This window comes from Neodiprion pinetum, chromosome 3 (assembly GCF_021155775.2).
Source record: "Neodiprion pinetum isolate iyNeoPine1 chromosome 3, iyNeoPine1.2, whole genome shotgun sequence".
Lineage (NCBI taxonomy): Eukaryota > Metazoa > Arthropoda > Insecta > Hymenoptera > Diprionidae > Neodiprion > Neodiprion pinetum.
The window spans coordinates 772107-789997 of NC_060234.1; the positions used below are offsets into that span (position 1 = coordinate 772107).

Here is a 17891-nt window from a genome sequence, read left to right on the forward strand (position 1 = left end):
AATATAACATGCGTTAGGATATCGAAGAGTGTAGAAATACAGTACCACCAGTTATTGTTTACATAAAATATTTTCAAGTATATGTCGCAGGTTTGGAGAAATTATAATAACATTTGTTTTTCCTGTATTGTTATTCTAAGATACTAAAAAACGTTACAAGTGAATTGCCTCTTGATAATATCGATAACAACAGTATTGCGTGTTTACAACAATTCAGGGGATGATAAAACGAATCGTTTCGTTTGCAAACCCTATCGACGGGTAGCTTATTGTTATCAATTTGTGTACGAGTGTGTAGGATCGATTTTGTGGATATAGTATCGTTTGTCAAATATTATGACACTATGGAATTTGACAGTATTTAGTAATATTGACGAAAAACGGCAAAGACGTTTTTTTTTTTTTTTTTTTTTTTTTTTACTCCAATAAATCAAATATCGTATTAATTTCCTATTGCATTAGAAAGCCAATTGACGAATATACAATAATTAAACGGCAGCGCACACCACGTTGACAACTATTCCTATTTGTAGAAGATTAAAATCACAGATCCCGTTGTCACTTGTAAAATTGTCATTTCAATACTGTACATCTCTCGTAACAATAAACCGACTGAAAATTGTTATTACAAATTTTTAATAATATTCTTAAAACATTTGATTCGCTCTTACGATAAAATCACTAACTACCATTAGATTTTAACCTAGGTGATAGTCTAGTCTTTTTTCATTCTTCACGAGCTTTTAGTTACTTATTGTTATTACAATAATAACGGCCACCAGTTTATTCGAGACAATTGACGGTAACCAAAATTCACGGATTTAACGCTGAACATATGAACGAGAAATTATTCCAATACGCATCGTTGATTTGGACTGAAATAGTTTTTACAATTCACAATAAAAAGGAGTCGCATTTCAACAGTCAGAATTTCGTTCGCAAAGAAAATGACAATACGGATCTAGTGTCTGGAACAAGAATCGAATAGAGCGCATACTTAACAATTATTAGTGTACTACATACTTACAGAAGAAGAAACAATTATCTTATGCCGTAGCGTTATCAAAGACTATACAATTCAACTCGAAGATTCCTTATTTTCCGCAGTTATTCGTTTCAAAGTTTGCAAAAATTATTTACTTGTGAAATATTCAAATAATCTACGGTGCGCGTTGCCCTAACAAAATACAACCACCGACTTATATCGTATGTATTATGTATGGTACGTAACTTAAAAAATGCTTCACAAATACGTAACACGTGTGTATATAATATATACTTATACAGATGTTATGAAGTCAAGTTCTGATTTCAAGACAATATGTATCTCGGTATCGTCAAAATAAAAAAAGAGGTGTGTCTAAAGCTTTCGTACGAAACGATTACGAACGTGAAAATAACTTTCAAGAATGAAATTTAAAAAGAAAAAAAAAAAAATAATTACATAGTGCATGCTATATGCTCTTAACTTTTTAAAATCAATTTTTTACTTACCTATTTTTATTGTATATACGTATAAATATATGTATTTGTTTTGAAAATTTTTTTTTTTGTTTTGTTTTTAGTAAATTACATATGCATGTGTGTGTGTATACATATATATACACATATACATACATATTGAATATGTATACATAACTATAAGAGTCAAACAAACATATTGTTACGTGTATATTTATCAACGAGAAAAAAAAATAAATAAATAAAATAAAAATATACATATAAAAAAAAGAAAAGAAAAGTTGGTTGGTTGGAAAATATAGCAGATTGTTTTTTACATGCCCACCGTCACCACCATCACCACCACCGACGTAATTATGTATTTACATCATGGTATATTAAGTTAATGGGAATTTTTAGAAAGTGTTTAAAAACATCACACCTTGACAGCCGTGTTTACTCTCGATATTGTTGTGTTCCTTTGATTTTAATTGCTTCAGAAAATGAATGAATAAATGAATAAATAATGTTTTCAACACCGAAAGAGAGGGGGATGAAAAAAAAATAAAGAAAAAGGCGCTCGGACGTTACACGAATGCTAAAATTTATTTCAAAGAATAAAAGAAACAAATCTACCCAAGTATATCCGTTCCGTTCGCGAGACCGGTACCAAAGCCTACCAGAAATAATATACAATATTAATAGACGTCAAGTTTCACCATTTTTAGTTAAAACGTAGAACATGATGAATTGGTAACAAAGTATTTCGTCTTAAACTTGAACCGAAAAGTTTGACTTTACATGAAAGCAGTAAAAATTTGATCAAGTACTGTAATATGGTAATTGTCTCGAGAAAAAAATAAAAATAAATAAACAACGTTTCATCAACTTTCTACTATATTTACCATACATGATATATTTTATACCGTCTACTTCGACACCGCTGGTAAATATTGATATATATATATATATATATATACGACGACAGTATATCGATAATATATAGGTATAATCTAATAGTGCGCTTAAGAATTAGTGCAGGTGAAGAGCATAGTGGCGGTTTTGTTTTTTGGTTTCTTTTTTTTTTTTTCGTCTTTTTAATCATTTGTTCTTTATCTATGGAAAACGGGATGGGGGGAAACTTTAATACTTCTCAGTTGTAATTTGGTTGTTAAAGAGTTTGCTGATTGTCGGCACACATACAGCACTTGGCAATGCTCACTAGTATCTACAGCTCAACCTACACCCGAGTGCCTGTACCACACCTTCACATTCAAAAATCCATGCATTCTTTGTAATTACGCTAAAGGCATCGCTTAGTATAATAGTAAATGTGAAAGAAATCAATTTTGTTTGAAAATTATTGTCAGTAGGTATAAATCGTGCCAATGTGCCCATCGAATGTTCTTACGTTACGTTATGGTTTAACGTAATATGGCTTATCGTTTGCGAACCCAACTGAATTTTTGTTTATGCGGTGGATTAAAAATTCCGGGAATAAGTATAGTGCTACTAATTTTGTTGTTTCATTCGACAGGGAATTGCGTTACTTTCATCACTGTGTCCTGAATATTTTTACACCTGTGTCTTCTAACGCAACATTGTTCTTGTTCAATTTTTTTACAATTTTTACCGTAACAACACTGATTTAGTTCAATAACTGATCAGTCGGGTCCGCAAAGTCAAGACGGCCGTGTTAGGAGTGAACGTTTTTAAAGCCTGTTCAAAACTTGGGCAAACTGAGGCATTTCTACAAAACGATCATCCTGTTTTGTGATTTATGTAACTGATTGCCCGGTTAAGCTGTCCAAATATTGAAAAGACTTCGTATTGGTGTTTGCAAGAAATACTGCGGAGTTATGCAGTTGATAAAGTTCTGTATGATTATTATTTAAGATGGACCTGACCTATCAACTTATATTCAGTGACAAAAATATCCAGGAATCAGGATTGAATATCTCAGAAATTTTTACGTGCTTCAACGTCAGGCTTTAATTCTATAGAATGTTGACATTGTTGAATGATAACGAAAAAAAAAAATATATATATATAAAATTATTTAAAATGTGAAAGAAATATTTCAGAAACTGCGTCAAATTCTATGAATCAATTGCCGAATTGGTTTTTGATCAAAACTTGCAAATTCTGTTTTGTTTTGTTCTATTTTTACATTTTACCGCAGGGATAAATATTTGAAAAACTATTCCGCGCAACGTCACTAAAAGAAGTACATTCCAGGCAAAGTGTATGCATTTTATCGGTACACAATTTCCGCTGCCTGCTGCAGTGCCTTTCCTCTACCACTCGGTTGTGACAGATCAATCATTTGACGATGTAATGATAATAAAATTTGTGTTTGTTTCTTTTAGAGAGTATAATAATTGAAACCAAAGCTGCGAGAGCAGACACCCTAATTCTTGTTCTAAACTGTACTTAATTTTTTTCCAGTTACGGTTGAGCATCCTACTTATTAGAATTTACACATACATTGTGCTCCAAACATCCGACTACGGTATAAGTGTTATAAATGTTACACAACAAACAGGGAAGAAACAACGAATATGAGAAAACAATCAATCGTTGTTCACCCTTGGATGGATAGTTTTAATAACAGTATAAAGCGTGAAGCAAACAAAGTAAGAACTGTTTTGGTTTTCAAACTGCCACCTGTGTAACAGATATTATTTGTGTTGCATATAATGTGTGTTAAAAGCCGAAGGTACATGTGATAAGAAGGATTATAAGATTCTCCGCCAAAGAGGAGTAAGACAAAAAGATGTTCAGACAGGTAGAACGTAAGATAGTGATATGTATAAAGCAGTGGAGACATAATGTTTGTACAGTTCTAAAAGTAGATATTATTCATTAAGGTACCATTCGTACTCAGCACACAAAAGACTGGAACAAAAAGGAAGAATATGAAGAAACAAAAGATGAAAAAAAAAAAAAAAAAAAAGGAAAAGAAACCAACGGAACCGAATAAATATAAAACAATTTTTTCTACTGCTTTGCCAAAAGTGAAAACGATTTTTACTCTATCTTTCTTTCTTGTTGTTAACGTTCCGACTGCTGTCGTTACATGATCGAATCCATTGTCATTAAATCCGCGCATTTCAATGATAATTTTTTGATAGACAATGCAACATGGTTCTTCCTTGATGTCGATAATCAATATTATTAAGGATATGGCTACAGCAGCAGGCTTAATAATGAAGATATAGCGAATATTGGATTGGTAAAACACTCACCCTGTACTGCTTCCTGTGATAGCCTCTCTCCTGACGTACTCGGTTTTGATAGTAAATGACCTGAAACAAGACGGCGATTATAAAAACACTTCCAGGATTACAGAAAAGCTTGTGAAATTGGGAAAAAAAGACCTATTAGAAACGCGAAAGAGGAGACGAAAAATAGCTCACCCTGATCGGCCGATTGATGCGTTATATCTAAAGATGTGTCAGAGGTTGACTGATTAGCTGAATAAAACGAGTGACTAATATCTGGCTTTTGCTCGTGATCGAGAATGTCTGAGGGTGTTTCGTCGAGGACGATTCTGTTTGTCGAGCTCTCTCCGGCACTTTGATCCTCGTAACTACAACTGCTGCCGTCCTGTTCTAGGTACTCGGGCATTTCCAATTTGAGGTTTGGCATTAGTGGAATTATTTCAACCGAATCACCGGAGGGAGTATTGTTGCTGTCCAAAGTCTTCCGCTCTGATTCTTTTATCGCAGATACCGTGTTACCCGTTGACCCCTTTTCCGTATTAGCCCCGCTACTTTCCCGATATTTTCGTCGTTTATTAGGTGGCGTTTCCGACTGTATATCAAGAGTTGGGAAGTTTCGTGGCGATGCTGGCGACTTTGATCCGTGATTGCTGGTCGGCAATTTACTTGCTGGATTTTTTAACTGGACTTCAGGCTCGTTAGGGATATCCGCATCCTCCTGAAAGCGGGCAAAACAAGATTCGAGAATTTAATTTTTAAACCGCATCCTACAAATGTTATCACTTGATAAGAGCTTTGTGTCTCAAGGTGTCGTAAAAAAATAAACATCGACCGATATCTCTCATACCTCGTTAACGCTGTCGCTGTCCTTTCCCGTCCCGTCGGTAAGACCTTGAACAGCAAGGAGTTCTGCGGTGGTTAAGAAACTGGCAAGTTGCTCTTGAACGACGTTCACCTCGCCTTGATACATGAAGTCGACCAGCGCTGCCAAATCGTCGAATTTGACATTCCTAAATATAATGACCGGATGCTGGCATGGATTTTCCTGTAAGTGATTTAGAATTTGGTTTTAGCAACGAGACATTTGGCAAGGTGAAAAAAAAATCCCTCAAGCTGTTTTAGACCGCTGGCTCACCTTGAACAAGTCTCTGAAGTATGTGCTGCATGCCGAAAGCAGCATTTTGTGCGCTCTAATACGTTTTCCCTCGCAACTTAGAGTAACGTCAACCAAGTCCTCGTCGGTTCTGAGAGTGTCAAAAGCACATGTTATGTGTTTAAGATAGTTGTTCCACCTCAAGGAGAACTGTTGGCTCGAACCCATGCTGATTCACTAGAATAATAAAGAAAATAAAGTAAGGGTAACAAGAAATGAGTCGCCTGTAACGACAAATTATCTAGCAGATATGTAACCGCCTATACAGAGTTTTATCTTTTCTAGGTTATGCTGTCGCGGTATAATAGCTGAATCCTCTGCACCTAAAAGCAGACCTAGCAGCATCTGGGGGGCGGGGGGGTTGAAAAAAAATTTCTCATAACGACCAAGGTGTTGGAATCGCGATCGATTTGACGTGAACGAGGTATAAGCATGGGCAGCGAGCGAGCGCGCGTTAAAATTACATAATATTATACTTAACATAGGCAAGGCAAGACTCACCTTGTTCGTTATGAGGATGTTGAGGAAAATAATAATTATCCGCATTCGGTGCAGCACCACAAGTAGTAGACAGGCAGTGGTATATGCCTAGGGTTGACTTCGGGGTGGTTAGGTAGAAAAGTCAATAAAAATTATCGATTTTAAGCACATTGAGACGATGAGAGCGTCGTCGGGGAAGGTAAAGAACACACGATGATTCGCCGGGGTTTCTATTTCGGCTTCTTTGATTATAAACGCGCGGTATTGTTTACGGCGATAAACCGCACGGGATACTCTCGACTATCGCACGATACGACGGCGACACAAGCAGGGGACGAATTGTAAACAGTGAAGTACGACGGGGTTTTCATTGCACTACCTTAGGGTTTTTATACGCGTGTTTCCGAGCGCGGCCTCTTCGTATTAACTGACGATATATATTCCGCCGTGTTCAGCCTCACATCACCACGCGCTTTCTCCCGTTCTCTGATATTTACAACCGCACTCTCGAGCCTCTTTTCAGTCTTTTCATGTGTCGCTGAACATCTCATCACCCAAATGACAGCTGGCGACCATTTTCCTTTGGGGAAAACGCAGCGAAGGTCCCTGAAAGATGCCACTTCTCCCTAGCTACTATTCACACACCAATGACACACAACCACATAGAGATCAGTGCACACAACACAAGCCACGCGCAGCGCGCACAGTTTTACTCGGCCGATAACGTAAAGTTACGCTTTGCATGGGGTCGCTAACGCGGCAAACAAGTGCACGGTTTTAACCTTGAGTTCGTTCATTTTTCACCACATTTCTCAACTCACAAACACCCGTAAAATCTTCGGAATAGAACGGGAATGGTGTTTTCTCAACAAAAGTTCACGAATCTTCCCAAGTCTCGATCATACCTCGCGACGTGCTTTCAGTTGAATGAGTTGCGTGAAGTTCGTCGCAACTCACATGACCTACAGCGCCATCTGGATTGTTATTATTATTATTATTCAAACACAAATACCCGCATCTGCCGATAAGTCAGCGTTGATCATGCTGCTTATACGGATCGGATTCCGATCTGCAATTCTTGATATCACGCGGTAAAATTAAATTTCGAGATGGGAAGGGGTCCCCACACTTCTAAGGGTCAAAATGCTTTGGCATACAGTTCATCGACACGGCGGTCTTCACCACCGTACTACAACTCCGTCTCGATTATTCAGCTCTTCAAGATGGTTTCGTTCTCCGTTCGCCTCGTCAAAATCTTTCCTGCCTTAGATACATCCTCACTTTACGGCTAAAGTTAGCGGATGAAATTATTCCCTCATCACGCTCAATCGTCAGAAAAATTGGCGATGGTTGCTTCATATCCAACGAATTTTTCACCAGCCTCTCACTACCACTCCACTCGAAAATTAAGTAGATTGTTCGGACAATACCTGGTTTTTGTCCCTTGTGGGATTCCGAGCATTGATAGCAACTCTCAGCCTCTTCAGGGGCATGTCTATCACGCCGGACGATATTAGAGATGAAGTTGTATCTTCCGATGAGCAATTTGTGACAGCAGTACTTGGCTGCGGTATCTCAACTTAACGACTAACCAGTCGTCTCTCAGAGACGATGCCAATCGTATCTGTAATCTGGTAATTTTCGATGGATTAGTCTTTAGTGAAAAGAAGAAGAAGGGAAAGAAAGAAATAAATTGGTTGTTTCGTAAGTTATTCTCTTCCCTTTGGGTTTGTGTAATTTTGATCACATATTATCTTTTAATTGTATTATTTTTATTATATACAAGTGGGAAAACTAAAAATGCCGGCACCTCGGCAAAGTATTCAATTTATAAATTGTGCTTATCGCGTAAGATAACTTAACCTATCCTAACCTCTTTGCGGTAATACAGTTCCAAACAACAGTTCATAACCTATCGACGACCAGCAGATAGCTCAAATTTCAAGGCCCTCTGTCCTCTTCTGTTAGTTTTCTCATTTCTGTCGGCTGATCGTGCAGTTGGACGTGCGAATGAATGAATCAGTTGAGGTCTCCGCCGGTAGGCATTTTCATGGAATTCTTACTACTCGACAGGTGAACGTAGAGTCCCTCCGACAACTGGCCACGTTTCGACAACAAGTGTAACGCAAGTGCCAATCCAATTAGTTGACAAATTGGCGCACATGCACTGGTATATATACCTAATTGTGTGGGGGTACGTCTGAACTTTTGGAAAGCCGGCGCCTGAGGTTTAGATCACAGACCATCCGGCATGCTATCATGTATGTCGGGTTGACTTTCATAAGAGCGTTAGGCGCATCCGGCAACGCAGGTCTAATGAAAGAAGCGTCACAAAATTGAATAAGAAAAAACAAACCGAATAAAAACGGACCAAAATGTGAAAAAAGTGTATCAACATCTACAATAGAAAGAATTACATTTCAATTTCATGACCAACATTATCATATGAATTCGGAATATATAAAAAACGTACTGTTGTATATTCTTGATGAAAATCCGTTAACGCGTAACGCATCGCATCTGACCTTGTATACATTTTTAGTTGTGAATGTATCAGAAACGATACACGTAATTATAGATATGTCAACGTGTATAGCGAAAAGAGCACTAACAATTAATATTATGAGCCTAGTATCCATAATGCGACTAATATACCGCAGCGACTATATGGTTAGCTTATACATATCCTAAGACATACCTACGCGATAACGTATTTCACATTCATACGTTGTACACATGATACACGAATATTTACAAGAACACTACTGACACGAATCAGATATACTAAAACGAAGAATATAGTTTACTTTCTGTTTTTTAATTGCGGGTCACCAGCACCGAACGGCAATATTGTAGCATGAATACTGTTACTGCGAAAACTCCCCCCCCCCGTCCCGCTACTAGCTTTAATCAATATCCAGCCACAACTCCTTGTCGTCTATAATCGGAATTTGCTGTGACACTTCCGTCTTGCACAGATATTCCCGTTATCGCGCTACCCAGTCCGGAGTAGGTGCTCGTCGTATGTCCAATCTCTTCCAAGTAGGCCAACACATTTGACGAAAATCCGTTCTCATTTTGAATAGTCATTGGATAGAGCTGAAAATGAAATTGAGTTGCGTGTCTGAACCGCTCAGTAAGACTCTGCTGCAGATAGAATAAAATGAATAGATTGGCCACAGACCTGGTGATGAAGTCTCCGCGCATCGACGGCTTCCTTGATGTCGTATCCCAGCCACAAATTTAACAACATGGCAATACTGGTACCGCTAATAATTTTTGTGCCACCAGCACCTCCGATGACTAACCGGACTTTTTTGTTCTCGTCCACCTTGAATAAGTAAATTGAGTTGTGCGGCGAGGATTTTTGACCGTTTTGTTTCATCGACGTTCACGCGTTCACTTACCAGAATAGTCGGTATCATCGAACTCAGCGGGCGTTTCCCAGGCTCTATGTAATTCGCCGGCGATGCCGGTAGCCCGAAAGAGTTTGTGATATTGGGTGAGCTGAAGTCGTCCATCTCGTCGTTGAATATTATGCCGGTTGAATTTGAACGGATCATCGCTCCTAGCCTGGGGATTTTATAATGCAAGTCGATAAATTTGCGCTTAAAATTTCCGACTTTTTTGCCTTTCACCCGGGAAAATCCACAATTATTACGTACACCTGATTGATCGTCGACGTAACCGACACCGCCGAGCCGTCGGGTGCCAAAACGGAAATGTGCGCTGTCCCGGATTCCCTCGTCCCCGATGTAACAGCACCGTAGAAAAGAGGGTCCAAGCTCGTCCAGTCGTCTTTGATCATCTCTCTTATGCTATCGGCGTACTCGCTCGATGTGAAGTTTGCAACGAGATCAGCTGCGGGAATAAAGATAACATCACGAACGAGCTCTTTGGTCCATGCGTCTCGCAGCTGCGACCAGAGTACGATTTAACTTTTTGAAGCATACATTTTTTCTTGTAGTGGAATTCCCTAAGACTGGTTATTTCGAGGGTTCTCGGGATCACTGATTTGAAAAATGGGATCAGATCTCGGGAATTATCAAAATTTAAAATGGCGCACTGAAAATGTGAAAGTGATAGGAATGGCCGGAAAATGCACACTCGGAGGTTTTTTGGGTCACCAAATACGATTGGATTCACCATTTTGAATATCACAATTTATTATATTACGACCCCGAAAACCCCCGAGTACAAACTTCAAGCGAATATGGTCAATTTTTATATTTTCAATCGGCGACATTGTATCCGCCAACTTGAATTTTGAAATTCCGGCATCGGATTTGTTTTTGGCGATACATGAGACGCTGTGTCGCAAAGGGTTAACGGCATGAGGAGGTCGAATGAAATCTATAAAATCGATTCGGTGCCGCGTCATTTTTCCGCGTCTTACCGATATCGACGAAGTCGGGATCCCCAAGTTCCGTGCGCCTGGCGTATGCCCATTTATAAGTCTCGACTATCCGCTGCCACATGATCTCCTCCTCATCGACGGGAATCAGATTTTCCAGCACGTTCATTATGAAGGTTAAAATAACGCCTGAGCCCGGAGGTGGAGCCGAGTACATTGTGTAATTACCGATCATCGATTCGGTCGGCTCTTTCCATATCACACTGCAATCAAACTAAACGTTCCGTTTATTCGTTGCTTTGAGACCTGTGATATTTTTCGTGGATTACCGCGGATCACGATGAATTATATACGATGATTCACCGACATTTGGTAAATCTACACGAAATATGCAGAGTACCTGTAGTTACGGAGATCGTCCATCTGCAGAATACCACCAAAGGCCTGCACCTCCTCAGCCAACTGTTCGCCGATAGTCCCATTGTAGAAAACGTCCGCTCCCTGCTCCGATATGATTTTCAGAGTCTCCGCTAGTTTCGGTCTCTTGATTCTGTCGCCAGCCTAACAAGGTTTCAAAATTTTTATACATAGAGGATTTATTTGAAAAGAATCGTCGAGCTCGTCTCACCAGCCAAACACTGCCCGTGTCGGGATTTATCAGAATTTCTGCCATTGTGGGCTCGGCCAGGATTTGTTCCTTTTTAGTCTCAAGGTACGCTGCCAAGTAATCCGTGACGATGCTCCCTTCCTCGCAGAGCTCGATTGTCGCGTTGAAAAGCTCGACCCAAGGCAGCCGGCCGAATTTTTGATGGGCCTCCCAATAGCCGAGAAGTTCTCCGGGAACGGCGACGGCTAGACCCCCTGGAATTATCGTTCAAGAGCGCTGTGCGATTAATCGACGATTTTGATTAATCGAAACTGTCGCTTCGATTAATATACCGAATGACCTGCAGAATTATTACGAGGCAACATCGATCAATCGATTAATCGAAAAAAACGTATATGTATTCCGCCTCTTACCGTACATGGAGAGAGTCGAATTTCCTCCATACATGTTTTGCGTTGCCAATGACGGAGCTGTTTCTCTGGCGTCCAGATAGTAAGCAGACTCGGTAGCTGCATCCCATATCGTCATAAAGAAACCTCCGCCGAGTCCCATGCTGCATGGAGCCGGAAATACACGTGGATGTTTCGTTTAGTTTCATTGTAGTAAAAAGTGTGGACTATGAATTGGAGGGGAAAAAAGATTGCTCGTTTACCTGTGAAGACAAGCGACTCCCTCGCACAGCAAAGCGGCGATTGCGGCGTCGATAGCCGAGCCGTTTCTCGCCAATATATCCGATCCGATTTGCGCACATTCTTGTCCGTTGGTTGTGACGGCAGCCTGCGTTTCATTTTGTGACGAAAAAATAATAACGTTGAATCGAGCACAAGTTAGTGCTGTGCGATTAACGATTAATCCGAATTAATTTAGTTTTTGATTAATCGTTTTTCGAAGCTGTCGATTAGTCGATTAATTGGAGAAACTATTTACCGAAATCGTCGATTAATCGCATAGCACTAGTCAAGTGCGCGGACAGAAATTTTTGGTTGCGATTCACCACACATGTTACTGACTATTTTTATTTTTTACCAAAAAAAAAAAACATAGTACTGGTTACAAAATGGAAATGAGTTTTGTAGACGTAATCAGAATATCTATCATCTGCAATTATACTTGGTCACTGTTACTATAATTTCGCGTAACTGGTGCGAAAATATGATTTTGGTGCAGCAGTGAATTAATGTTGCTAACTCATTCAACTGAGAAAGAACAGAAAACTGAATACACTGATTTCGCGTTGAAATTACCAGAAAATATACTAATGACAAATATAATCGCACAAAATAGTCACTTGTGCCTATAGTTTTCTTGCGATTCCAACAATATTGAAACAGTTACTGTGACGATATCTATTTTATAATAATTTTCTACTACCTAACTTTTCGCAAAGGCCGATTTAACGTACCTGCGAATAACGACCGAGGACCGAATCGCTGACGTATTTTCCGTCCGAAGAATCGTCGTCGCCGCTACCGGCAGTGGCAACCAGGATGACGATAACAATTATTACGATAATTACGACAGCGCCGATCCCTGCGACGAGAAGCTTCTTCTTTGACCTGAATCGACGATTCGGTAATGTAGGATTGTACGGGCGTAATGTAGTTGAAAGGCAAAAATAAAGCGAAACAGGCAAAAAAAGGGAAAAAAAAAACACACACACACACACAAACAAGAAAGAAACAGCGTAACAGCCGAGATATGGTAATGGTAATAATTATTCAGGAAATAGCATGATATGTGTAATCGTCGAGTGTAATACTATACCGTTATATGTTTAAACACACCTACGTGTTTAGTCAAATTTTAATTGAAGGTGATCGAGGTGATAGCGAAATTTTCTGCGACTAACTTGTTGCTCGACACGAACAATTCAAGTAATACATTGATTGATATTCGAAGTGATAAGTCTTACGTACGTTGAAAAAGTTGTTCTGATCGTAGACTTGGGTTATAAAGATATCGTGATTAAGATAAAAAGTGCTGTGATAACTACGGGTATAATACAATCAAGTATGTAACGTTGTAGTTTGAGAAACAAAATATGTATTTCCTTCAGTTGTGCAACCAGCCGCGACTGATTGTCTGCGTGCCGTAAAAGAAGGACTTATATATTATTATTGTGTTATCGCGATGTGTACGCAAATGGCGAGAACACTGTGCAATGGAAACTCGGACGTTGCATTTTATCTGCTAAATACGCTGTACAAGAATTTTCAATTCCGATGTATTACACAAAAATTGGAACATACGACGTTTTGTGTATAAGGTGTACTATACAATGATCTTTTATTAATTTCAGTATCAATCAAGTTGCGTGCTACTATTTATAAAATCAGATAAATCATACATGTATCGTATAAACAAGGTTGAAGTTAGTAAAGTTATCGTAACAAAACTATTCTTAATTTGACAATGATTTTTAAGGGACCAAGATTTCGGAATATCAATGTGTCTTGTTTTATTACGGTTTACTGAACTTCAGACGATACCTAAAGTTGCGAAATAATGGTTATTTCTCAGCATGAATAGTTACTATATCGTTACTATCTTCAGTATGATTATTATCAACGATTCGAGTCTGCGCCTTGGGTGAGAATTGCGGAGTTGTATTAGAATGAAAACACACACACACATCTCGTACACACATTTACCATTTCAATTGACCAATTGTTTGTGATTCGCGCTAAATATTTTAGTGTCCTCGTCCTGACTTTCCAATGAAACAATTGATACTTTGTGTACCTATAGAACCGTTTACACTATGCAGCAGCCTCGAGTATATTGTATACGTATACATTTCAGGAATGATTGTCGGCAGCTGTGTCAAGTTTGCCCAGTATTCAATAATATATCCTTTTGTAAACGAATACACGAGACGTTGAAACACGTCTAAACAAGTATACAGTGTATACATTAGCAGAGGTGCGCCACACGTATAAATGGAAGCGAATAACGTGCAGAAAACTTTTCCATATAAAGGCTGACCGATCTGGACTCCCCGCAGATTCAAATCAAAATCGTGTGCACAATTCTCGTCGAGGAATTACGAATTATGTATTATTATATTATTATATTACGTATCACGAATTATAATATTTATAATTTTTCCGAACCACTTGAAGACGAGTTCGCTTGGTGAAAACTGGTTGTCTCCTAATATAAAGCGATCATATTCGGAAGGTAGGTGTAAATAATGGCGTTGCGTTACACCTCACATGTCAAGTTTCAAACAATATACGAGCCGGAGTGAACTGATATCGAGATCAGTTAAACACGGCTCTGCATGACGTGGAAATTTTATCCCTCCTCGGATAATGAATAAGAATTACTTGCTTCTAAATCTATCGACTGTAAACTGGCTCCAGTGTTTTGCTGATACGTAATACAATCATCGTCATTGGCGAGTCTAACGTACATAGATGAGTCGTATCTACACAAAGCATACAATTACACCGTACAAATAATTTCTGTATACACTGTATATATATATACAGAATATATATATATACTCGTGATATAATTGTATCGCGAAAGCTTGTAGACCACTGCTGACGAGAGTAAAAAAAAAAAAAAAACCCGTACACGAATCACAGGATAGATCCTCGATGATTTTACTGTAGTATCAGTGAATCGTACTAAAATTTCACCGTCTGCACTAATTCGCCTATATTTCATCCTGACACATATACTTTTTCGCTGCTCAAGTATCGTTAAACGAGTCGAATCAATCATTCCTTAAATTTCTTATAAATTTAAAATCTTAGAATGAGTCAGAGAGTAATTTGACAGAGCGGTTTATTTATTTTCAAGAGCACCATGCATGCACAGATGTTACGTGTGTACCAACCCAATCATTCTGGAAAGAGCGCGTGGCCAAAGACTTGTACTATCGTCGAGAAACCGGCACCAACTAACTCTCTAAACTGAACTCGTCACGTAGGTAATCGTTTCTTTTATACCAGCGTCGACTCACCGTCGATCCCCCCTTTCGACTTACTGCCTGCTCCGTTCGCGATTCGCGATTTGACTGATTGCATGGCGCTCTTCCGATGCAGCCGCAGTTGTTGGATCTTCCGGCAGACATGATCGGCCAGTTTCAGGTGCAGCTGCTTATGCTGGTGCAGAGGGTCCAGTGCATTCCGCATATTCGTATTATATTCGTTTTATTTTGTACTCCATCGCTGCGTTATCGGCGTGGATTAAACAGGCACGGAAAAATGTAACAAAATTGACTGTAACAAAGACTAGAACTAGGAAACCGACTGAAAGTGACCGCAAAGTACAATATAGATATGTATTTTGGTGCGTTGATGCTGTATCCGTGGCCAATGGTGCGCCATCATCCCATTTTTTAAATTTGCAAAAAAAAAAACGTCATATCACTGCGAAACTTCAAATTCATGTTTACACCTTTGCACGTCATGCTGGCCCTGCTTACAGTGCAATTTTCGGTATTTGAGGGTGTTTTTTTGGCAATTTAAAAATGGAGTTGTTGGAGCAATTTGCCGTTTTTAAAAAATGGTGTGTGTTCGATTATCTCTGTCCCCGAATTCGGATTCAGCACGTCAAAATACGTAAGAATTCATAGGACTACTTTTCGCTACAGACAACTTTATTTTTTTTGTGCCTTTGTGTTCGTTAAACCGATTGCAGGTATGTCAGACTTTAATTTATATCGTTGAATTATTTTAAAGTACTTTCTGTATCGTTCTCAACGCATATTTGTATGTACAGATTACGGACCGCGACGTTACTGAATACCTTATACTGGCAAAATTAGTTGATGACGTCAATGATCTACGACTGCAGAATTGGCGTTAGGTCGTTTCAGTTACTAATTACATCGTGGAATCAAAAAATTTAATTAGTCGAAAAATAATTTACACCTATGTTTTCTTCTTGCAATTCAACGTTTATTAACAAAGATATAGCAGTTTCAAACCGACGCGTGAAGTCACAATGTGCATAGATGTAGTTATACTAAAATGTGAACATTATAACGTCACGCAAATTCAACTGGCAATATCATTGTTAATAAACGTTGAATTGAAAAAAGAAGAAATACGTCTCGGTTATTTTTCGTCATTCTGTCTGAAGGACTTGCCGGATGGTATTTCTTCGGAAATTTTCATTCACCGACATAATTGTGTTACGCTTATGCTATGTTCGTGTATATCTGTTGAGTCGGAAAATTATACCATGTGGTTATACTGTCTGTATTTGTCAATAACCGTGTGTCTTGATCTGTGGGGAGAGATAACAGTATTATACAAACTGACGCATAATGGAAGAGGAGAATTAAAGAAAGCTGTTGGTACAATTTAAAAAAAATTAAAACAAATCCTTTATAAAGTACATTTCTGCCATCGTCAATATTTTCTAAATAAATTTTTTTTCTACATAGTTTCTTTTTCTGTATTATGATGTGGTTTGTAAGTTTGAACTAATTTTTAGCTGTATTTAGATCTTAACTACTGCATTTGATGTGTAACATGTTATCGGTCGGTGTGTGGCATTTGGTGGGACTAATTTCGTGAATGCGAGGAGAATGTGCAACCGGAAGTAGGGAGAAACGTGCGCTTTTCCATTTATTCAATTTACTATAATGCGATTTTTCATACACAAATGTGTTTAAAAATTGTTTTAAATTCTTAAATTTTTCCCCCTTATCGAGGATAGATGTTACGCACCATTGCTGACTACTCTAAGACTCGCAAAATATTTTTATTAGTCATTATTGTAATTTTGAACATCATAGCTACAAATTCGTTCATGTAACACGGCGATTAGAATTCGAATGAGCGTTAGATGATTAATTCGGAAGGATAGTGTGAAAGATAACCCCCAAGGTTCGTCTCGCAATTTTTATTATAAAAAGAGCGATAAGTTAAATTTAAGTCACTGTTGAGTGATGTGATGAATGTTGAATAAAAACGCAATAGTTTTGCGTAACATTGACGGTTAATTACACGTTGGCCATTAGTTATTATTGTATCAACTCAAGATGAGAATCTAGAAACGTCGAATTACACGCTTTTTCGTAATTACGTAATTACGTATCAATGTTATGCAGTTAAAATATATCGACTATAAATTTTGTACGTCTTTTAACTTTAAAAAAAAAAAATGTAATTGTACACTAAGCATAATAAACACGTAATTTTCTGATTTCCTCTTCGATTAATTGATAATTTAGAAATAGGACTAGATGTGAACTATTAAATCATTTTCTTAGGCTCTCGCCAAATTTAGCGGCCTAATCTATATCCATCAGTTACGCTATTAGCTGTGCTTCGAATTTATTTGGAATAGTTCAGAATTGTACGCGAATGAAATAATAGGGCCGATCTAGCTCCGTTTACGATGAAATGTAAATAAATTGAGTATGAAAGGCGCCAAATGGCACCTAGTGGTTTTCTTCAATCAACGAGTACATCATGCAAATGTTCACGGAAATTATACAAATTGTTTAATACAACGTGTTTGTAATTGCCGATATCATCGCATAAAATAGCTACACGTCTCTAATAATTCTCCATGAGATTGGACAGCCGAAAATTTGTTCTCGTCTATTTTTTACTACAAAATTTCCTCAAGGTCTCTTTGGGATTATAAAATATGAACTGCCTTGAC

At 38.3% G+C, this 17891-nt stretch overlaps 2 protein-coding genes across 12 annotated transcripts in view; both read right to left on the bottom strand.

The window, feature by feature from the left end:
• LOC124215261 (protein bric-a-brac 1) overlaps positions 1-8295 on the bottom strand; it is a 24375-nt gene extending 16080 nt beyond the window's left edge. For 9 of the 11 annotated variants that reach the window (XR_011176754.1, XR_006882315.2, XM_046618430.2 and 6 more), the window contains exons 1-5: positions 6319-7719; positions 5800-5994; positions 5512-5709; positions 4860-5382; positions 4689-4748 (exon numbers count right to left, since the gene is read on the bottom strand). Coding sequence is in view for 9 of the 11 variants with exons in the window: in XM_046618430.2 (XP_046474386.1) it covers positions 4689-4748; positions 4860-5382; positions 5512-5709; positions 5800-5985 (967 nt within the window). In the remaining 2 variants the exon portion in view is untranslated. The other 2 variants (XM_046618423.2, XM_046618424.2) reach the window with 2 other exon arrangements.
• Positions 8048-15202, bottom strand: LOC124215260 (glutathione hydrolase 1 proenzyme). Its single transcript, XM_046618421.2, has 11 exons — positions 15106-15202; positions 12661-12814; positions 11911-12035; positions 11672-11811; positions 11280-11512; positions 11052-11212; positions 10694-10914; positions 9963-10158; positions 9705-9870; positions 9482-9628; positions 8048-9396 (listed from the first exon to the last, which is right to left on the bottom strand). Exons 1-11 carry the CDS (start codon positions 15111-15113, stop codon positions 9208-9210), a joined length of 1740 nt encoding a protein of 579 aa, XP_046474377.1. The 5' UTR covers positions 15114-15202; the 3' UTR covers positions 8048-9207.
• Between the last annotated feature and the right edge of the window lie 2689 nt (positions 15203-17891).